Source organism: Polyodon spathula, chromosome 5 (assembly GCF_017654505.1).
Source record: "Polyodon spathula isolate WHYD16114869_AA chromosome 5, ASM1765450v1, whole genome shotgun sequence".
In the NCBI taxonomy this organism is placed as follows: domain Eukaryota; kingdom Metazoa; phylum Chordata; class Actinopteri; order Acipenseriformes; family Polyodontidae; genus Polyodon; species Polyodon spathula.
In genome coordinates this window covers 47,852,213-47,875,487 of record NC_054538.1, presented here as the reverse complement: position 1 = coordinate 47,875,487, position 23,275 = coordinate 47,852,213, and the positions used below count along the sequence as shown (strand labels likewise).

Sequence of the window (23,275 nt, the reverse complement as noted above, 5' to 3'; positions counted from 1 at the left end):
CACGAGTCAGAGGAGGACCGTAGACAGCACACGCTATGCCTAGTTCAGGCTCAGCGTTGTTACCTGGATACTACCTTGATGTGGCAAACCAAGCGAGACCCTCTCTGGGCTCTAGGATGTTGCAGGCGGCATGCCCTTAGGCGTCATGTGGACTCTATGGATATCGCCGTGAGGCTGTACTTTCGGTAATCTGGACAGCTTTGGTACAGCTTCCCATTTGGTAATGGTTGTCATTCCATTGAAAGGGAATGTTAGGTTATTGCCATAACCCTGGTTCCCTGAAAGATAATGACAACCATTACCTTTCCAGGTCGGGTCCCCAGCTGACCTCTGATTTCGAAAGAAAATGGCGATATGTTACTGTGAGGATGTCCCTCTTCAACAGGAGGTGGGAAGGACTTCCCCCTCACAGCAGGGCCCTGATAAGGCAGCTTTTTTATATATGCTCAGTGATTGATGGTCAGAGAGGGCTCTTTCCCATTCAGTAATGGTTGTCATTCTCTTTCAGGGAACCAGGGTTACACTAATAACCTAACATTTTAAACAGGGTGGTACCTGGAATTTTACTGTCAGCACACAGAACAAATAAAAATACAAAAAAAATACCCAAACAAAAACCTCCTTCTCAGAGCACTAACTAACACAAAGCTTGTTTCCCTAACTAGTCGGGAAGCTCAGCTGCTTACCGAACAAACTCATGTGTCACTCCTATGCTGACGACACCCAGCTCTACTTAAAACTCGACCCTGGTAGCCCCTCTGCCATGGTCTGGCTCTTGGCTTGCATTCAAGACATCGAGGCCTGGATGTCTCGCAATTTTCTTCAGCTGAACACTAACAAATCTGAACTCCTTCTATAGGATCTAAAACTCAATTTAAGAATCTAAATATAGTTACCCCGAACCTCTGAAACTGTTTGCTGCTGCCTTCTCCACAGTACAAAGCCTTGGTGTACTTCTTGACAGCAACCTCTCCTTTGATGCCCACATCTGTGGTCAAATCTTCCTTCTACCATCTTCGAAACATCTCCAAAGTCCGTCCCTACCTTTCCTTCCCAGATGCGAAGATACTTGGTCATGCATTTGTCTCCTCTCGAGTCGACTACTGCAACTAAGTGCTCTATAAAGTGCCTTTTTTCGCTGAATATTTTTTTTAATTGATCTGTTAAACCATTTGGCAATTTAGTTTTACATTTAGATTTGTCTACTTTAGGGATGTAATTGTTTTGCACCTCTAGTACTACACTTAACGAACGTAATTTTTAAAATGGAAAAAAGGACCAAAAAGAAAGTATGCAGAAAGAGTACACTGCAAGCAGGAGAAGGAATCTATGAAAAAGACCTAGGAGTTTTTGTTGACTCAGAAATGTCTTCATCTAGACAATGTGGGGAAGCTATAAAAAAAGCTAACAAGATGCTCGGATACATTGTGAAAAGTGTCGAATTTAAATCAAGGGAAGTAATGTTAAAACTGTACAATGCACTAGTAAGACCTCATCTTGAATATTGTGTTCAGTTCTGGTCACCTCGCTATAAAAAAGATATTGCTGCTCTAGAAAGAGTGCAAAGAAGAGCGACCAGAATTATTCCGGGCTTAAAAGGCATGTCATATGCAGACAGGCTAAAAGAATTGAATCTGTTCAGTCTTGAACAAAGAAGACTACGTTGCAACCTAATTCAAGCATTCAAAATTCTAAAAGGTATTGACAGTGTCGACCCAAGGGACTTTTTCAGCCTGAAAAAAGAAACAAGGACCAGGGGTCACAAATGGAGATTAGACAAAGGGGCATTCAGAACAGAAAATAGGAGGCACTTTTTTTACACATTGTGAGAATCAACTCCCCAGTAATGTGTTGAAGGGGATCCTTCAAGAAGCTCTTGATGGATTCTGGGATCAATAAGCTACTCCCCAGTAATGCCTCCTCTGTTTGTAAAAGTTCTGACACCCTGGGATCCTTCAAGAAGCTGCTTGATGAGATTCTGGGATCAATAAGCTACTAAACAACCAAACGAGCAAGATCACCTACAATGGCCTCCTCTCACAGGTCCAGAGTACTTCCTCAACCTTTCTTATGTTCTGCCCGCAAGCTGAGGTCCTCCGACTCTCTATGCTTGTGGTCTCCAAGCAAAACTGCACCATAAACCGACTGCAGCTAGTTCAGAATGGCACTGCCAGGATCCTTACCAGATGTAAAAAATGATGATCACATCACTCGCCCCAACTCTTGCCCACCTGCACTGCTTTACCTGTAAGCCTGATATCTGCTATTAGCTTTTGTTGCTACTATCTCCTGTATTATGCTACCTACAATGCATTTTCACACTGTATTTATTGTATTATGCTTTTTTTTTTTTTTTACTGTATTCATGTATTGTGCATTCTCTATTTATTACACCTTGTAACAATTTTTTTTTTTGACACAATACATATACCATAATTAGTGAAGGGACAAAATTACAAAATTAACAATTTTTTTTTTTTTTTACTGTATATCATGTATTATGCATTTCTCTATAAGTTATGTTGCGTCTTAACAATTTTTTTTTTTTTTTTGTTCCTGGGTAGTAAGTGTTATTTCCTAATTGCTTATGCCTCAAAAGTATAGAAAATGGCTATTATTCCCCCACAAACTTTGCTTTTGTGACCAGGACAGTGATATTTCAAAATATCACTATTTCCAATGGGAAAACGGGCAAATGTGTGTCTTTTCGTTCACATAAAGTCAGAAAAAAACAACATATGAATCCAAATTAACATGTATTTATACTAAAGTAATACAAAAATGACTACAAAAGATTTAGAAGTGAGTAGTTTTTCGAGATTTACGATTATACTGTATTTACAGTATATATCGTAAATTATAGAGTTTTTTTATGATAATAACAGCCATTTTCTATACTTTTGAGGCATAAGCAATTAGGAAATAACACTTACTACCCAGGAACAAAAATTTCAATACAATGTCATATAGTATATCATTTTATTTAATATAGAATAATATATTCATCATAACTTGGGGTTTTGTAAAGCCGCATGATGGGTTGGAACACTTGAGAACACTACCAACCATAAAGACTTGATTGATTTGCCTTACCCATGTACTGCTTTGCAGCAGGAGGCAACTGTGTTACGCCACGTCGTCCTCCGTTGACCAAATGGGTCCAGGTTTGCTCAGCGATTGTCCTGGCAGCTCAACAAGAAACGTTGAGTGTTCCTTTGGATTAAAAACAAGGACATTCTGGAGTTTTTGTTCCTACAAGGTTCCAGCCCTCGTGGACGTTCCAACCATTCGGCAACAAGTGGCACAACCTGGTCACTTTCTTCACCGTGTTGAACATGAACCACCATATTATTGCATTACTTGTACAGCCTTTGTGGCTGGTCCTCCGCTGCTGGGTCAACACACCAGAGACTGCTGCTGGTTTCCACATCCCTGGTGGTCAAACCTGACCAAAGGTGTGACCCCCACAGCGGACATTTCGTTCCCGCAGGTGAGGACAGCTAAGGCGTCCACCACTGTCGCAACGTCGTAGACCGCAGGAATGCCCTGGTGTAATAGGGCGGGACAGCTGTGCATTATCCCTGCCAGCCCAGCTCCTCCACCTCGTGCACACCGATACAGGCTGTGCACGCTATACAGGTTTGTCCAGCTTCATGGCTTTGACTCTCTGGAATTCTCTCTCAGCTTTGATGCGTGGAAGAAGGGAGAGGTGGTAGGCTCATTATCAAAAGATAGACTGCCTTGTCTCACCTTCTGTAGGCCAGGACACTTGCAAGACTGCAGTGGCCCTTTTGATCAGTGGTAGAAGTTCTACCAACAGGGGGAGCTTAACCGCAGGGGACTCCATGTCCTCAGATGGGAACACCTGCTCCTGTTCGAGCACAGAGTCGGCGATGGACAGCATATCACCCTGCTGCCAATCTGCGCTCATATCCCCCTGGGACCCCAAGGGGACAGGCAGGGCGGGTGCCGCTGGACATTCATGCTGTAACTCTGTAAGCATCGTTCCTTGTTGGCAAAATGCTGCCCAGAGCTTCTCCATCTGCTCCAAGTCCACTGATTGCTTGGAACAGCGACTCTTCTTCCTCTTTCTCGGAGGAGAAGGCGAGGCAAAGGGGGATGAGGAAGACCGTGAGGATGGCTTCCTGCATGGGCTACTTTCCCAGAGGCGTCATCCGCTCTCCCATGGCACAAAGCCAGGGGGGTAGGATGCAGCCACCTCACCAACTAGGGATGGGTCGGTATACCGTTTTTTTGGTTTACCGGGGTTTAGGTACATTACGGTATTAATACCGTTTCTTTTATTCTAAACCGCAATTATCGTAATTCGGTTATAGACCGGTTAATGCATTTTTTCAACTGCAAACACGCTTCTTCTAAATCAAGCGATGGTACTTGCAGCCTTAGCAAAGTGTCTGAGGAAGATCTTTTTGTGAACTGATACTGTATTTTGATAATGAGTTTGAAGAAAACGGTCAACGACACAGAATACACGTTTCAATTGCTGCGTTCTGTTACCCAGAGCTTGCTGTGCCGGCTGCTCTTGGCTGCTGTCTTTTTGACATCACACGCAGCGCAGAACACATTTTCAACGTGCTATATTTACATTTGTCTGGATTATCAAAAGTCAGTTTAATGTAATAGATAAACATTAACTTTATTGTAAAATTATCACAGATTTAGTACATTGTTTTTTTATTTTTTAATAAATTGATTTATTTATTTAATATAGCGTTGACAAGGCTGTTCATCTTCATTGTATAATAATAAAATGACGTTCGCCTCAAGGCAGCAGCAGTAGTTTTAGTGGTTATTTGCATTACGATTAACAGGTCACTCGTGACCTTTGCATCGTCCCTTTGGTTCACAGCCGCAGCCAGCCTCCCGCAGTAACATTTCAAAGCTGCGCTGGGCTATGCAGAATCTGCACAGATTTCTGTGGGTGTTGAGTGATGTCTACAGCGCATCTCCGAGATTCTGTGCAGCACTGTGCAGAACTGTGGAAATCTGCGCTATAAGAACACGACCGATGTCTCAAACAAAACTAGTACAGACCCGCGACTGCAAGGATAGCCTACTTATTATAAACATAGTTTTGTTTAATTTTGTAACAGTATTCCAATTTTCTTAGGTAAGTGAAGAAATCTTTTTTTTTTTTTTTTTTTTTTTTTTACAAACTCTGCATGTGTAATAATCATTGGAAGCTTACTTGTGCAATGCCGTAAATTTAAATCCAATAACACGTTTTAGTATTATATATATATATATATATATATATATATATATATATATATATATATATTTTTTTTATATCCGGGTTGCAACTTTTTTATTTACTGAGTAAAGACGAGATACGGTATATGGTACGGGTACATGTTTGTGTTTTAAGCAAAAGACCGATCATTTCCCAATTCTATTTGCCATCAGCTAAACAAAGTATTTATTTATTTATTTGTTTATTTATTTAATTTTATACTTTAAAATACAAACTACAGCACCACATCATTTTGAGCAAATATTAGATCTTAATGCTGTTGTAGTATAACATTTAGAGTGTACAACTTTAGGTGTTTTTTTTTTTTTAATTACTCTGATTGTCTTTATAAAAAAGAAACGTACAAGTTATGTGGCATAGTAAAACACTAAATACCAAATGTTTAAATCATCCTATGAAAGGAAGTGTGTTTTGCTGGTTTTATTTTTGTGAATTACAGTAATTTAAGTGGTTTACATTAGTCTTTCTTCTTTTGAGCCTTTTTTGAGCCTTTATTTGATAACAACTTAACATGATGTACTGTATACCGTGATATTAAGGTTACCACGGTATTTTTTAACGGTTATCATACCGTGAAAATTTCATATCGTCCCATCCCTATCACCAATAGAGGGTGATGGGGAAGAGCGCTGTGCAGAAGTGAGGGATCTGTAGAGCTGTGGGAGACGTTTCTCCAGCGTGCACTTGGAGAAATGTGCACAAAACTTGCAGAAACTGCGGTTCACCAGTGCCGCCTCTGCGTGCTCTGGCCCCCGGCAGGAAGAGCATCTGCAGTGCTTGTGCTCAACAGACTGGCCTTGCATGTCTTACAGGGATAAATCCAGTCCCACCTGTGCAAGCTACTGCCAAAGCCACTCATTCAATAACTCACACCAGACTGAGGGAAGACTGCTTGCTAGAATGAACTAACAGCCCTCGTAAGGGTGATGCAAAAGCTGTCACCAAAACGGCATCAAGATACTGTGGGAGAGATTGCAAGCAACCACAACCAAAGCAGCCTCTTGGTCCTGCTCAGTGCTGCTGACTTTATTATACAAACCATCTCGTAACTTTGGCCGTAGCCAAAAGGAGAATAAACTAACTCCAGCTAGAGCTACTGTCAGCCGACTTTTGCTGCTTGATCCCTGGAAAGGGGCGACTCAGCTTCACGTGGGCAAAAGACTACGCAGTGGGCTGTAGTGCACAATATGCATAATTAGTGAAACTAATACAGTAATTATTTTTAATGTCACATATATTTTGTGTAAAAATACAATAAATGCAAAAATCTATAGCAGAAAAACAATTACTTATCTGAACAGGCTCTCCTGTCAGGTCACTTCTTGAAAGTTGTTCTCCAGCCAAGCCCCACCCCTTGTGCTGTATTTTTCACTAACCTCTTTATAGACATGCATACTGATAAATCCTCTCCTGATCATTCGTTTTATCACCAAACTCCTCAATAATGTGATTCAAGTCATTATTTTATTACTACAACACCTCAAAAAGCTCTGCAAATGTCTGTGATATTCTTTGAGTGCTTGATGTAGAAGCAGCTACCTCCTTTGTTTATCTGCAAATGTCTGTGTTATCTCTGTGGCACATGGGACTATTAGATATGCCCTTTTTTTCATATTTCTGCTTCATTCGGCTACTATCGGTCTCACTCAGACACTGAAAGGTTTTCTCTGCTTTTTCTGGAGAAAAAACGGACTAGAGACCTGTGCTTTACGTATTTTTGATGATGTCGGACAATGTCCGACATCGGACTGGAAAGGGAAAATTATAATGTCGGACCTGGTCCAACATAGGACCGCAATGAATAAAGGGCTACTATACTTGTTTAAGTTGGGCAAAGCATACATGGAAACTGAAAGCAGAAATTATATGTATTGTATTATTATAGTCATTTATATTGTATTAATTATATTGTTTATCTGTATTACATGTGTATTATTAAATCATATATTAAAAATAACATTATGGTTATGCAAACATTTGACAGGTCTGGAAGGGGGTAAGCGACAATCAAAAGTTTGGGAACTGCTGACTAGGTAACTAAACCACCATCACAAAAAAAAACCCAAAACCTGTCACATTACAGGCAGTCTTAACAAGGACTGGATTGGATGGATATGGCGACTGTTCCCTGACCAGGATGCCCCATCCAGACCGCTTTGACGTGTAGAGGAGCTTACACGACCCACTTCTCTCACCACATCTCTATGAATACGTAGAAAGGACTATAATAAATTTCATGAACCAAAACATGAAGGTATTAATATATTTATTTTTTGCACTCATGTCTATTTCTTCACTGTTAGCCTCAATAACACTGCAAAGCTGCCGGAGTGAAAAGAAAAAAGTTTCTATCAATCCAGAGTCCGACAGTAACCATGGTCCGGCAGCCCGGGGCCAGTAGAGATCGCAGTTTGGCTGGTAGTTATGAAGCACCACAGGCCCAACTGGGCCGGTAACATTTTTTTAGCTGTATAATGTATATTCCGTTTTATGAATGCAGAAAAATGGGTCAGTGTGCCAAAAAGCTGAAAAAAAGGACTTTACAAAACCATTTTTAAAAATATCCTCACCCCCATCCCTCGTCCATTCTTTCCCGCCACATATTGTATTTGTACAGTCAGCATCTGAGACTACGCACTGAAGTGCAGTTGGTAATACTTGTTACATCGACATAGAAATTTGTTACAATTCGTTTTTTGTTTTTTTTACAATTAAGCAACCAACTGCACCAATAAGCCAAAATTAAACGTTTTTAAATCAATAATGATAAAGAAATTATGAAAAAAAATTTAAACGAAAATATAGAGTGGAGTGGAAGAAATTTATCTGGCTTCATGATGACAGTGACACAAATGTCAGTTACTCAGACCCGCAGATAAAACAGCAGCTTTTTTTGTTGGGAATTCAACATTTAGTTGCCCTCATATCCAGTCTCACAGTAATAGTTCACAAGATAGCAGGAGTTTGTCTGCTGCTGTGACTACAGGGAAAAAGATACACCGATGGATACCCAGATAAGGGATCGAACTGTCTAATGTTTTGATTTGGGATACAATGTGTTCAGGTTAGAAATGTAATTCACAATCTTTACAGGACTCGTTCGTATCAGCAGTAAGATTGATGCTGACCTGAGAAACAACATTATTTTTATTATGATTATTGTTTAAATAGTGTTTAATTTTAGGATTTGTATAAATCCGTTAACCTTTTAACATTGGTGTTACCATGGTAACAGCTCGGTTGTGGGTTTGCTTGCAAAAAAACAAGTAACATTTGTACACACACATTTTCAAATCTTGAATACAGTATTTTCATTTACTGACAAGCATGACAATATGTGCATGTTAAATGGCTAAAATAACTACAATAGCATATATTGAAAGGCTTCGCTTAGCCACTATTTGAGATGTGGGCTCTCTTTGGTTACCGTACACATTACTAAACATACGGAAATGAAAAACCATCATGAAAGAATATGCATGCAAGCTAAAGTTTTTTCAGGACTGAGTCAGTTTGTGATCACAGTGTAGTTTGCACATTCATTTATATGGTGTGTAAAACATTAGGTTACTTACTGTAACCATGGTTCCCTGAAAGAGAAGATGACCACCAATGACATTACGTATGGGATATGCCTGCCCATTGGGTAGGTATTGCTGAGCTCTCTATACCAGAGCCGCCAATAGGCCCCTTCCCGAGATGATGCACTAGGTCCCGCCCACCGAGGGGATAAAACTCTCATCCAAAGGAAGCCATTTCTCTTTTTCCATCGAACCTATGCGATGTTGCGGTTGGTGATTGTCTTCCGTTTCAGGGAACCAGGATTACGGTAAGTAACCTAACGTTCCCTTTCAATTCAAAGTCAACCACCAATGACGTTACGTTTGGGATAATGTATACCAGAGCCATCGTGAGGGAGAAGGAACGGCAGCAAATGAGTGACGCACCAGCACTGTGTGAACTTACACCCTCAAGGACCCTCGTGCCTACAAAAGGCAAGGCGGGTCTACTACATTAAGATGGTAGAACCTGAAGAACATATGCGGCCTAGCCCAGCTAGCTGCAGTACAAATATCAGACATCGAGGCACTGCTGAAGAGGACCCAAGATGTAGCCAACCCTGTAGTGGAGTGTGCAGCTTCCCTATCAGGTGTGGGCAAGCCAGCACTATTATATGCAGTCGAGACTGTGTCCACAAGCCAATGTGACAGATGCTGCTTAGAGAGGGGCTTTCCTAGGGTTCGTGTCCTGTGACAGACGAATAGATGGTCAGATTGACGCAGAGATCTTGTCCCATACCCTGCAATGGGGCAGAGGAAATTTGGTCTCCCATCCTCAGTTGAAGCAAATGGCGGTGGATGGAAGGACTCCAGTTCCAGACTGATTAATGTGGAAGGCTGTGATCACCCTGGGGAGGAAAGTAGGGTTGGTGCGCAGAGACACCCTGCTGCCATCCTCCCAAATACACCTGCAGGAGCTGTGCACAGACAGCGCCTGCAGCTCACTGACCCGCTTAGTAGAGGTGATAGCTAAGAGGAAGGCTGTCTTCATAGACAGGTACTTCAGCTCTATGGAGTGTACAGGCTCAAAACGGGGCCTTTGTGTCCTCTTGGGAGGGCGTAATCACAGAGCGCCTTTAAGAAAACGGCTAGCCAAAAAAATGCACACCCGAAGACATTGAATCTACCGGGGCATTGCAAGCAGAGATAGATGCTAAATACACCTTGAAGGTGGAAGGTGCAGAAACTGTAAGATGACTGGCATAAGGTAAGATATGGGGTCATGGCTTCTAGCCAGACACCAAGCCTGTAAATTCCTCCACTTATAGGTATACAAAGACCTAGTGGAGTCTGCCCAAGCGCTCTGCAACGTACCCACAACTGCATCTGATAGCCCTAGGGCTAGCCAACGGTCCCTTTTCACAGGCCAGGCCCATAGCCGGAACCTGCCCGGTTCCGGGTGCCAAAGAGAGCCTTTCATCTGACCAAAGTGTAATCTCCCAGGGCTGACGGTGCAACAGCTGGCACAGGGATGAAAACCATACTCTCCTGGGTCACTTTGAGGCCACTAGGAGAACTGATGCTTTCTCTAACTGGACTTTTTCGAGAAAAGCTGGGAGCAGTGGTATAGGCAGAAAAGCGTACAAAAACGCTTTGGGCCATTCGTGCGCGAGGGTGTCTATGCTGAGTGGACAGCCTTCCCGAACCATTCCCAAATGTGCTCCACTATCTGAGGGTGGAGTCGCCACTCTGACGGATGTGGACCGCTCCTGGAGAGGAGGTCCATTGCCCAGTTCGCCGCTATGGCGTCCAGCCGGAGCCCCAAGTATGTAGTGCACTGCACCAGTGTAGCTGACTCTGCATCATTGATGGTAAGGCCCAGCCTCACAGATGCTCTGTCACGACTGCCATGTGAGTCAGTGCTCCCTCTCACGACTGGGAACAGATCAACCAGTCGTCTCTATTTACTCTGATCTCTTGCAGCCGCAAGGGAGACAGGATAGCATCCACTCACTTTCAGAACATTTAGGAGTTAGGGAGAGGCTGAATGGCAGCACAGCAAACTCATAAATGCTTCCTTGAAAAGAGAAGTGGAGATATTTTCTGTGCTCTGGACGATTGGGAACGTGAAAGTACGCGGACTGACTGGAGAATGTGATGGTGAGTCAACATTTGGAACCTCCTTTCTTTTAAGAACCTATTGAACCTAAGGTCTAAGATGGGGTGAAAGCCGCTGTCCTTCTTGTCCTTTCCTTACCTTGAGTAGTACCCCTTTTGCTTGCACAGCAAGGCAGCCATTTCCTTCTGAAGTACCGGGGCCTGGAGAAGGTCTGGCAGGGAGGAGGTCCCAAGCGGAACTGAAGTGTGTAACTGTTTTGCATGGTGACGAGCACCCAGGAGTCTGAGGTGCAAGTGAGCCAGTATTGCAGCTCTTGTGCCAAAAAGGGGGTCTGAGGCCACCAGCCTCCAGGGGCCCTGCTCGGGCTGCTGAGGCTGAGGCGGGGCAATTTGGGGTGGCTGTTTAGGATGCTGGCCCTGAAAACGGCTCCTGTGACTTTGGTGTGTGGACTGCCCACGTCCTACTTTCCCCTATGCCTGACGTTTGGACCTGATTGCTTGCTGCTGGTGTGCCCTGTAGGCGATGCCTTAGGTCACCCAGCGTAGCCGCGGGGACTGGATCTTTTCTAGTGACAGTCCGTGCTCCAGGAGCTCACTAGCGGCTCAAACTGCTCCACGCGGAGACGTGGGAAGGGAGCAACGCAGCCACCTGCCGGAACGCCTTGTGTTCCCAGTGAGATCTCTGTAAGATCTCCTCCACGGCTGGCCCAAAGGTATGTCCTGGGGATATAGGCGCGTCAAGCAGTGCAGTCTTATCCGCATCATGAACTCTGGCTTGTGACACCCACAGCTGTCTACGAGCCATGACTAAGCTAGCCAGGCTCCGGCCAGAGCTTGCCCTTGGAGACTGGAGATCTGCAGCAGTGTACTGGACAGGAGACTCAGGGAGCAAGACCTCGCGCAGTACACCGCCCATGTAAGCAGTATGCACACTCACTGTATTAGACAGGCAATTGTCTGCGCCTCTTCTGCATTTGCCCGCTTGAGATGCGTCTCTGTCATCTTACATTGAGGGTTTGGGCATGCCGGGTCTCTAGCCAAACCACCCACTGGTGGGGCTGCGATGGTTGTGTCTACTGGGGGGAACCCCACTAGGCCAAGCTTATCCTTCTAAGGAGGCAAGTGGAGCGGCCTGTTTTAGCACGCTAGGACCAGAGGCTGGACAATGCCAGGAGGATGGTACCTCCTCCTTGAAGTCTGGAATAGCCAGGAACTTGCATCCGGAAAATGGACCAGCGAGGTTCTGCCACTGGCTTCCAGGGGACCTGCAAGAAAGCTGCAGCATGTCCCATAAGTGCTGAAACCTAGCTGGACAACAGGGGGGCACTGGCTTCCGAGGCTACCTTGAAGCCATGTTCTTCCTCAGCAGGGGTCTTGCCCACCTATGTCTCCTGTGCCAGCTGAAGCAACTCTTCCCATCAACCCTGAACTCCCCTGCGGAAGGGGGGCATGGCAACTGGGGCTACAACGGGGCCTGGGCTGCCCAGTGCCTGTTTAGCCAAGAGCTCTAGGAGCTAGGTCATCTGGGCCTTGAGGTCCATAATATCCCTTGCCTGCTTGGAATGCTTCACCCTTCTCGTTTGCGAAGATGGGGAGCCACTGTGGGCAGTCTGCGCATCAGGGATGTCTAGCAGGGTGTCCTGGGACAGGTCATAGAGGAGGGGCTCTGGGGCTCCAAGAACCGCCAACGGTCCGGCCATAGAGGACGCGGAGCTCCTCTTCATGGCCCTCTCCAAATGAGCTTCTTCCACCCGGGGCTGGAACGCCTTGCAGATGCTACAGACCACGTTCCTCTCAAGGGCCAAGGTGGAATGCTGAACGCCCAAACACAGCGCACAGAGGGTATGCTTGTCCTCTTGTGTGATATTGCCGTTGCAGGTGTGCAGGGATGGAACCCCTGGTGTTGTGCATGGGCTGTGCACTAATCACCACTTGCACTGAGCTCAGACACTGGCTAAGTGCGAACGTTGTGCATTCACCCATTAGCATTGTAGCAGAGGGTACCTAACACCGCACACCGTGCACCGAGTACCATGTACCGTGCAGCTGCGTATGCCCATGCACTAGTGTAGTACCAAGCACTGTGTGCACCGTGTGTGCTGAGCCCTGTGCACACTGAGTACCATGCAGCACCGTGAGGCAGTGACCACGCACCGTGCGCACCGTGTACCATGCAGCACTGTGCGTTCCCACAACTGTGGTATTTTCTGGTATACTACCCGCACCTTGCAAAGGACCATATGGACAGCTGGAAATAATTAATCAAAACGCATGGCTGAAGACGTGGTGCACACGGGAAGGCTTCACCTGTCTTGATCATTGGACCACTTTCTACAACGAGGACTATCTGTATAGACGGGATGGACTGCATTTAAATAACAAGGGAACTAGTCTACTCGGAGAAAAGATCCTCGAGCAGGTTCGGAAGCATTTAAACTAGAAAGGAAGGGGGGAGAAATCAACAAAAAAACAGAAGGGAGACCGCATCAAAACAAGAACAACAACTCAGGTAAGACAACCATTAAATGTATTTATCTAAATGCTAGAAGTATCAGAAACAAAATTCTAGAACTTGAAGCTACTGCACTAACAGGTAACTATGATGTGATAGGTGTTACAGAAACGTGGTTATCTGAGAGTGATGGGGACGAATATAATATTTGTGGGTATACACTGTATAGGAAAGACAGGCAGGACAGACGAGGAGGAGGGGTAGCGCTATACATAAGAAACAGTCTTGAAGCCCAGGTGTTAAACCTGGACAAAGAAAATAAAACCGAATCAATATGGGTCAGAATAACAGACAAAAATTCAAAAGGCATAATAATAGGAGCATGCTATAGACCGCCAGATTCAGACGGTGAGCACAATAATCTGTTATACAATGACATTAGAAATGTGTGTAGCAAAGGAGAAGCCATACTAATGGGGGATTTCAACTTCCCCCAAATAAAATGGGAAAACCCGGTGGGTAGCGCGAAGGATGAAATAGAAATGGTGGAAATGACAAATGACTGCTTCCTAACACAATTTGTCAAGGCACCGACTAGAGGGGAGGCATGCCTTGATTTAGTCTTTTCAAATAACGAAGATAGAATAACTAAAACAGAGGTCAGAGAACCACTGGCAAACTCAGACCACAACATGGTCTCATTTGAAGTGTTTTTTAAATCCCCAAAAGTAAAGACTAAAGCTAAGGTTTACAATTTTAGAAAAGCAAACTATGAAGGTATGAAACAGAGACTAACAGAAGTAGATTGGAGTAAAATAGAGAAAACACCCACAGAAGAAGGATGGTTGTTCTTCAAAAATGTAGTACTAGAGGCGCAAAACAATTATATCCCTAAAGTAGACAAATCTAAATGTAAAACTAAATTGCCAAAATGGTTTAATAGATCAATTAAAAAAAATATTCAGCGAAAAAAGGCACTTTACAGAGCATTAAAAAAGGACCAAAAAGAAAGTACACAGAAAGAGTACACAGAACTGCAAATGCAAGTCAAAAAGGAAGTTAGAAAGGCCAAGAGAGAAATAGAAATGAACATTGCTAAGGGAGCTAAAACCAATTCCAAAATGTTTTTCCAATATTACAACAGCAAGAGAACATTCAAAGAGGAGATTAAATGTTTAAGAGATACAAATGGCAAAATCGTAGAGGAAGAAAAAAAAATAGCAAATATGTTAAATGATTACTTTTCACAAGTTTTTACAAAGGAAGATACTGACAACATGCCCCACATGTCATCCAGTTCCTATCCAGTTTTAAATAACTTTAGCATAACTGAGGCAGAAGTGTTAAAGGGACTAGGAGCTCTTAAAATAAACAAATCCCCTGGGCCGGATGAGATCCTCCCAGTAGTACTCAAAGAAATGAAAGAAGTAATTTACAAACCGCTAACCAAGATCATGCAGCAGTCTCTTGACACAGGGGTGGTACCGACAGACTGGAAAATTGCAAACGTAATACCGATCCACAAAAAGGGAAACAAAACTGAACCAGGTAACTACAGACCAGTAAGCCTGACTTCTATTATATGCAAACTTATGGAAACTATAATAAGATCCAAAATGGAAAATTACCTATATGGTAACAGGGTACTGGGAGACAGTCAACATGGTTTTAGGAAAGGGAGATCGTGCCTAACTAACTTGCTTGATTTTTTTGAGGATGCAACATCGATAATGGATAATTGCAAAGCATATGACATGGTTTATTTAGATTTCCAGAAAGCTTTTGACAAAGTCCCGCACAAAAGATTAATTCTCAAACTGAACGCAGTTGGGATTCAAGGAAACACATGTACATGGATTAGGGAGTGGTTAACATGTAGAAAACAGAAAGTACTGATTAGAGGAAAAACCTCAGAATGGAGTGTGGTAACCAGCGGTGTACCACAGGGATCAGTATTAGGTCCTCTGCTATTCCTAATCTACATTAATGATTTAGATTCTGGTATAGTAAGCAAACTTGTTAAATTTGCAGACGACACAAAAGTAGGAGGAGTGGCAAACACTGTTGCAGCAGCAAAGGTCATTCAAAATGATCTAGACAAGATTCAGAACTGGGCAGACACATGGCAAATGACATTTAATAGAGAAAAGTGTAAGGTACTGCACGCAGGAAATAAAAATGTACATTATAAATATCATATGGGAGATATTGAAATTGGAGAAGGAATCTATGAAAAAGACCTAGGAGTTTTTGTTGACTCAGAAATGTCTTCATCTAGGCAATGTGGGGAAGCTATAAAAAAGGCTAACAAGATACTCGGATACATTGTGAAAAGTGTTGAATTTAAATCAAGGGAAGTAATGTTAAAACTGTACAATGCACTTGTAAGACCTCATCTTGAATATTGTGTGCAGTTCTGGTCACCTCGCTATAAAAAAGATATTGCTGCTCTAGAAAGAGTGCAAAGAAGAGCGACCAGAATTATTCCGGGCTTAAAAGGCATGTCATATGCAGACAGGCTAAAAGAATTGAATCTGTTCAGTCTTGAACAAAGAAGACTACGTGGCGACCTAATTCAAGCATTCAAAATTCTAAAAGGTATTGACAGTGTCGACGCAAGGGACTTTTTCAGCCTGAAAAAAGAAACAAGGACCAGGGGTCACAAATGGAGTTTAGAAAAAGGGGCATTCAGAACAGAAAATAGGAGACACTTTTTTACACAGAGAATTGTGAGGGTCTGGAATCAACTCCCCAGTAATGTTGTTGAAGCTGACACCCTGGGATCCTTCAAGAAGCTGCTTGATGAGATTTTGGGATCAATAAGCTACTAACAACCAAACGAGCAAGATGGGCCGAATGGCCTCCTCTCGTTTGTAAACTTTCTTATGTTCTTATGTTCTTATTAGCGTTGTAGCAATGGGTACCAAGCACAAATATGCACCATGCATTGTGTACCGCGCTGTGACGGTGCACTGATGCTGAGCACTTGTGCACCGAGATACCTATGTATCAGGGGCTATAAATGCGCCGCGGTACCGAAGCACTGGGGGGGCCACTATGCAAATCAACATGCTCAGCTCAACACAGAGGTCTTACTGTACTGTCTTGAGAAGGAAAAAGAGAAATGGCTTCCTTTGGATGATAGTTTTACTCCCTCGGTAGGCGGGACATAAAGGAGACTACCCAGGAAGGGGCCTACTGGCAGCTCTGGTATAGAGAGCTCAGCAATAGGAAGGCATATTCCATACATAACGTTCTGGTGGTCGTCTTCGAATTGAAAAGAAATGGATGTTTACAAACAAGGCATATTGAAAGATAGCAGCTATTGATGTATTGCTCTGGTTTTTAACGTAGCATGTTTTAGATTCTTACACACTGCTGTGGGAAAAAAGCACTGGGGAGCACTTCGCTAATTTAGTGAATACATTTCTTGATTGCTTACAGTAGGAGAATGCAGTTTACACAACTCTGCATGCTTCTCCTAATGTCCTCATTAAACATTGTAATTTGAGAAAAGATTTAATATATTTTACTATTTTGTGAGTTTTGTCGAGTTCAACTAATTTTATTTTTATATTGTCTTCTAGTCTACATGTTAAATGTACAAAAAGCCACATTTAAAAAAATAGGTCCGCTATTATCATTTCAACTTACGGTGTACACATAATCAGAATGGTTAAGAAATAATCCATAAGATTGTTTATTTTATTTTTGAATGCCGCTAACATACAACCTAATACATTACTCTGCTATTAACTTGCCAAGCAGGGTGATAAAGTTTTGCAGCCTAATTATTTTTGGGCCAGTTAAAATTGTACCCGAGCCAGTAAAAACACTACCTCAGTGGCCGAAGGGGCCAGTAGTAAAAAATCTAAATGTAGAGCCCTGCAATATGTATTGTTCGGGGACTGTTTAAGATTACTTACCTACAGAACCACTGGCTGCAATAACAGCTGCCTCAGACAGTACCTCCACTATCCCAGCACGCACTGTGGCAGCATTTTTGCTGTTTGCATCAAGGTGTCCCAGGAGCTGCTGAATGACCAAGTGGGAATGCTGGGACTGAAACAAGTGAGGCAGGAAAAAAAGCTCAGAGTTAGACTGAGGAGTCTGCCAAAACAACAGCAAAATTTAACTTATCTATTCCCTTCCAAAGTGCTCTAGAAATCCAAAAATAAATAAATAATAAATCAACATGCACAAAACAGTAAACAAATTAGCTATTAAAAACCTCAACTTACACCCAATTTAGCTGTCGATTTTAACTGAGGGCGGCACCGATTTCCAAAGGCTAACAAAAAATGATTTTTTGCTGCAGCACCAAATCAGCAAAATCCTTGGTAGCAAAAATTTTAATCCATTATTATACACAATGAAACTGCCTGATATGCTCCATATTTTGGCTGTAGTTTGTTATCAATCTGGCATCATACTTTGGCCGTTTGCCACAAAAACAGAACCATAAAACAGCTCAACACAAATGACTAGATTACAAGAATAATTACAGCATTAATTGCCTAATTGGAAACAGAGAGGGGTGTCTCACCTGTATGGAATACATGATGATTTTAAAGCAGCGGACAGCAAAAACTTTGCCCTCCCACAGTGAGTGATTATCCAGGTGCCTGAAACAGAATACAGAGACATTTGATACCCTCTTGCACTATGCAGAGCAGACAATACAGTGTGCACACACACATATCATTCACTCTCAGTCCTCCTATCTCCCTGCAGCCAGCTCACTCACATGAGGACAGGTTTGACGGCGTTCTTGATGTTCCCGTAGGCTGCACGGCCCAACAGCTCCCGGAAACACCTCTCCGTCAGCTCGGCGGGGCTCTCCTTCTCCTTCTCTGAGGACTGCAGGGGAGATGGGGAGCGGCTGCAGAGAAATAGAGGAAAGAGATACTTCACATGCAAGTTTATACACTTAATTCTTATTAAACATTTTTTATTAACAACAATAATCAACAGTGTCATTTTTAAACACACACTTGAAGAAGACTTGAAGATTATTTTTGAGAATGCTCTCAGGAATTTCCACTGTATTTTATGGATTAGCCCGCCCTTACTGTTATGTTCTGGTAAATACAAGATGACTATCAATCTCAAAGCAGGCCTATGTTTGAGTGTGTGTACTTATGAGTGTGTATAATCCCTGCAGCTCTCAGGGATCTGTCTACATCAGTGTGATCCCGTTCCATGCCTGTCTATCACAAAGACAGCTGCTGTGGGTGATGTCAGACCGGAACCAGGAACCAACAAATAAACAACAGAGAGGTGGAGTTTGGTGAAGCTGAGCGATTGGTTTCAGATAATGAAACAGACAGAAAATAAAAGGTTGAAAGACAAAACACACAGGACACGGCACTTTCGCCAAAATAAAGAGTCAAACAAAACGGACTACACAGACAGAGCTTGTATTTTAACTATTACTACGATTATTACCTCAGTCTCCAATCCAGTTCTCCACCCACCGAACACACAACCCCGAGTGAGTGAAAACATGCTGCTTTTATGCAGCTGTACCGAGACTCAATTGCTAATCAATTATTCAATTGGAGTCTCGGTACAACTGCATGTGAATTAATAAAGTGCAATTCCACGTGCTCGCATATTATTACATTTTACCTGCACTAGGAGCACAGATTTATGTCTTATATGTATAAATTTTGGTTAGCAATCGTGTTCCACAGACCCATTTATATCCCGTGTACCAATGAAGTGGAGCAGCTGGCAACCCCAGGCAATGCGGAGCGGCAGGCAACCACACACAATGCGGAGCGGCAGGCAACCCCACGCAATGCAGAGCGGCAGCCAACCCCACGTTACGCCCGGAGCGGCCGACAACCCCAGGTCCGATGCCAGGTAGGGTCCTGGGCGCGCCGTCCGTCCAAGGCATCCTTGGGCGAAGATGTGCGGGGTGTCAGGACAAGCTGGGGTGCAGGTTTTGGCCCTCTTCTTGGCCACTTCTCGCCAGCATCAAGTCTTGGTCCTTCTGGTGAAAGAAGAGGCACTTCCTGCTCTCGTCCTCTGCTCGTGGGGGGGGGGGGGGGGGGGGGGGGAGTGATACCAGCAGGCATTCACCCTCTGCTGGTGGAAAGGGACCCAGCAGGCCTTCACCCTCTGCTGGTGGACGGAAACTCAGCAGGCATTCACCCTCTGCTGGTGGACAGGGACCCAGCAGGAATTCACCCTCTGCTTGTGGATGGGGACCCAGCTCCTACTGTTCTGCTCCTGGCGCTGGATGTTGCAGAGGCAGAGGAAGCTCCTGCTGCTCTGCTCTTGGCAGTGGAGGTGGCGGAGGTAGAGGCAGCTCCTGCTGCTCTGCTCATGGAGGTGGCATAGGCGTGTAACCTCCTGGCGGAGGTGGGAGCAGCGTGTAGTATCCTTGAGATGGAGTTGGGAGCAGTGGGTAGTCTCCTGTCGATAGAGGCTCTCCCTCACTTGCCAGGGACTGGTGTGGCTCTCCCTCACTTGCAGGGGACAGCAGCGTTGGCTCCTCTCCCTCTGGTCCTGGAGACAGTGTCAGGGCTTCTCCTGATGAGACCAGAGGCAGGACTCCTCCCATATCGGCAGCCAGGTAGTTGATCACCATGGTTGCGATGTCTCAAAGGGACAAAGGATACTGTTACTGTTCCCAAGTTTCCCAACGCTCCCCATCTCGGGCCCACGACAGGTTAATCACCTTCGGGAGGTCTCTTTCCAGGCCACGGTCAGGGTCCGTCAGCCAGTCCCAGATCTCCCTCGATGGTGGCCCTCAAGCAAGCAAGGCTTCTCCCACTGACGCCGGAGACGGAACCAGCAGGCACTCTTCCTCTGCTGGTGGAGGTGGAAACAGCAGGCATTTCTCTACTGGTGGAGACTTGGGCTGTGCACACTCTGCCTTCCCCTTCTAGGGCTGTGGACGTACCGACTCCCCCTTTGTGGGCTGTAGACGCCTGTGTTCCCCCCTTCTGGGCGCAGGATGCTCAGGCTCCTGTTCTGGGCAGTCCTAGTCCTCATGCAAGAAATGCACACAGTGCACCACCTTGGCTCCCTCTGCTTCCTCCTCACCTTTCCCCTTCTCTGCCTCCTTCTCCTCACCTTCCTCTCCTGGGCCAGTTCCTCCTCTCCCTCTTGGTAGGGGCAGACAGCCACCAAGTGTCCGTACACCCCGCAGGCAAGGCACCAGCCTTGGTCCTCCAGACCACTGAGGAGCTCCTCCAGCTCAGTGCAGCCATCTCTCCAGCCTTCCATTCCACACTGCGGTTCCTGCTCTGGTCTGTCTAGGAGGTGCTGGTAATCCCACAATGATACCACGTGTCACAAAGATGGCTGTAGTGGGTGACGTCAGACCAGAACCAGGAAACAACAAATAACATTTGTCACTTTCGCCAAAATAAAGAGACAAACATAGACAGAACACGGTGAGCTTGTACACACATCCCCAAGTGAGTGAAAACATGCTGCTTTTATGCAGCTGTACCGAGACTCGATTGCTAATCAATCATTCAATTGGAGTCTCGGTACAACTGCACGTGAATTAATAAAGTGCAATTCCCCATGCTCACATATTATATTTTACCTGCACATGAAGTGCTGTGCAATCCTTGTGCCTAAATACAGATATACATTTTAAACAACTCGTATTCCACAGACCCATTTTTATCCTGTGTACCAATGACTATACACCAACATTAACACATAACAAGCAACATACAACACTGAAATACACACAGGGGCGGGGCAACGTTGCCACACTGTCCTATATCCTTGTAAAATTCACTGTGTTATATTTTCACAGCAATATTGCAGTTTTGAGTTTGCAGATTTCAAGCTAACTGAACTTCCCTCCAAGTCAATCAAATCAACTAGTTTAACAAACCGGTTTAACTTCGCTGAGGTCCACCCCCAACAAATAGGGGAAGTTGATAGCAAAATAATTGAAAAATAAACAAGCCAGACTACTACAAAGATCTAACCAATGAAACATCTATAAAATACATACAGCCATATATGCACTGTAGGAAGGAAAATAAATACAAAGCCCAGCGTGACTGTGGCTCAGTGGTACTCACAGTGGCAACCCATAAAATCTGTTGAATTTGAGGCATTCAGTAATGCAAACCTTAATGCAGAATTACTGTATCAAGCACGTGAAGCACTGAAAGGCTGCAAGCCAGAATTATATTGTCTCTCAGGGATCTGACGGTTGTCGGGAATCAAGCCATCAGCTCAGTGCACTTACCGAGGTAAGTGTGTGTATAGGGTGGCTAGCCATGGCTCTGAATTCATCCTGTCCATATTTCATAGTAGCATGTTTTTACTTTTTTTACTTGTGATTTGTTAAAACACCATCATGTGTCAGATTATAGTTTGCACTGTAGACCCTGAAGTCCCTAACGGTAAATATTCATAGCAACAGTGTAGCAATTCACTTACTCCATAAAATGGGTGTAAGTTTCACCCACCTGTCCCTTTAATTAGGGTCAGTAGCCTGGCCAGGTTAAAACTCAGTTTCCCATAGTTCCTTGCTATCACCCTCTGTTCATCCTCTCCCCCCATTGGCTCATTCAGATATCCACTCTTCCAATCTCAGAGCTCCTTGGAAGCCAGCACCAGTATTAAAGCTGGCTGGCTGGGCCAGGAGAGACTCCTTTTTCTCTTGAAGAATCCATTTACAAACAAACAGCATATTACTTAATTACAGCGTAACTTTAACTTTATTTTAGATAAATACTGGTGCATCCATTTACTCTTTTGATAATCTTGTACTTTGTCTAAATCTTTCTTTTTTGTTTACACTGTTACTTGTTTAAGTTTAGTTGCTGTTCAAGGTCTGTTTAGGGTTTGTTGTTGTTAGTGTGTTCAGTCTCCATTTTGTTCCTGATTCTCCTGTTATACGGCTGTTCACCATTCAACCCGGTACTACTCAACAGACTCATCATTTTCTACGATCGCTATTTTTTCATCAACCTTCATCCATCATTATCAGTACAGGACTCTATTTGGGACTTCATTATTTGTTTGTGAGATTATTCCTTTTCTGTTTGCTGGTTTTGTTTCTACTTTACTTTGATACTTTGGTTCCTGGAATTTTGGTTTTGTTCTTTTGTTACTTTGGATTACATGTGCATTGCTTCACTGGACTTGTTAGGCCTAAATTTCACTTATCATCCGTTGCCATCAAGACTGTCTTTGTAATTGTTTTCCCCATATACTTATTCATTCACCTTTGTTTTTTTGGCCTGTCGGTGTGTTGGTTTTGTATTGGTGTGGTGTTTGTGTGTGTGGGGGTGTTTATTGGTGGCCCACCGGATACCGCATTAGTTTAGCTTTAGTGTTTGTTTGTTTGGATGTTTGTTTAGTTCACATAACTTTCTTACTCACCTGTACCTTCCACTAAATGTTCTCTGCAATAAGTTTTTGTCCTTATATTTCATTTATTACATTATAGTTCACAACAATAAACCATTTGTCCATGAAATTGACACCTCTGACATTCCTGCTTTTGCTGTCTGTCACTCTTGCCAACTTAATTAGTTATAGATATTGGGCCAGTAGTATCTTCTTAGGGAGGACAGTACAACTGCTTCTCAGTTGTGCAGAGTGATCATTACAACAGCACACATACTTCAATTCTTCCATAGCAACGGTACATATTCGCAGAGCAACCAATCTGACATGAAGTGCTCACCTTTCACATCAAAGAAAACACATGGCGGAAGCATGTTTTCCAGTTTTCTGAAGCTTCTACAGGGTTAGAAACAAAATTGTGGTACTAGTCCAAAGTACCTTTTGAAACTTAGAAGTCCTGACATAAATGTACTAGTCCTTACAGTGAAGTGCCTAAGTCGGAATCAGCAACAAAAATGCTAGGCTTAAATTAAATTTTCCTAAAAAAAACACTGTTAGAAATTTTGATAAAAAACAGATACAATAAACATT

At 43.7% G+C, this 23,275-nt stretch overlaps 1 protein-coding gene across 3 annotated transcripts in view; it reads right to left on the bottom strand.

Moving 5' to 3' along the window:
• LOC121316004 (protein EFR3 homolog B) overlaps positions 1 to 23,275 on the bottom strand; it is a 253,193-nt gene that overhangs the window by 125,215 nt on the left and 104,703 nt on the right. For all 3 annotated transcript variants that reach the window (XM_041250675.1, XM_041250674.1, XM_041250676.1), the window contains 3 exons: positions 18,093 to 18,227; positions 17,892 to 17,970; positions 17,272 to 17,407 (listed from right to left, as the gene is read on the bottom strand). In XM_041250675.1, the coding sequence (XP_041106609.1) occupies positions 17,272 to 17,407; positions 17,892 to 17,970; positions 18,093 to 18,227 (350 nt within the window). The remainder of the gene's footprint in view (positions 1 to 17,271; positions 17,408 to 17,891; positions 17,971 to 18,092; positions 18,228 to 23,275) is intronic.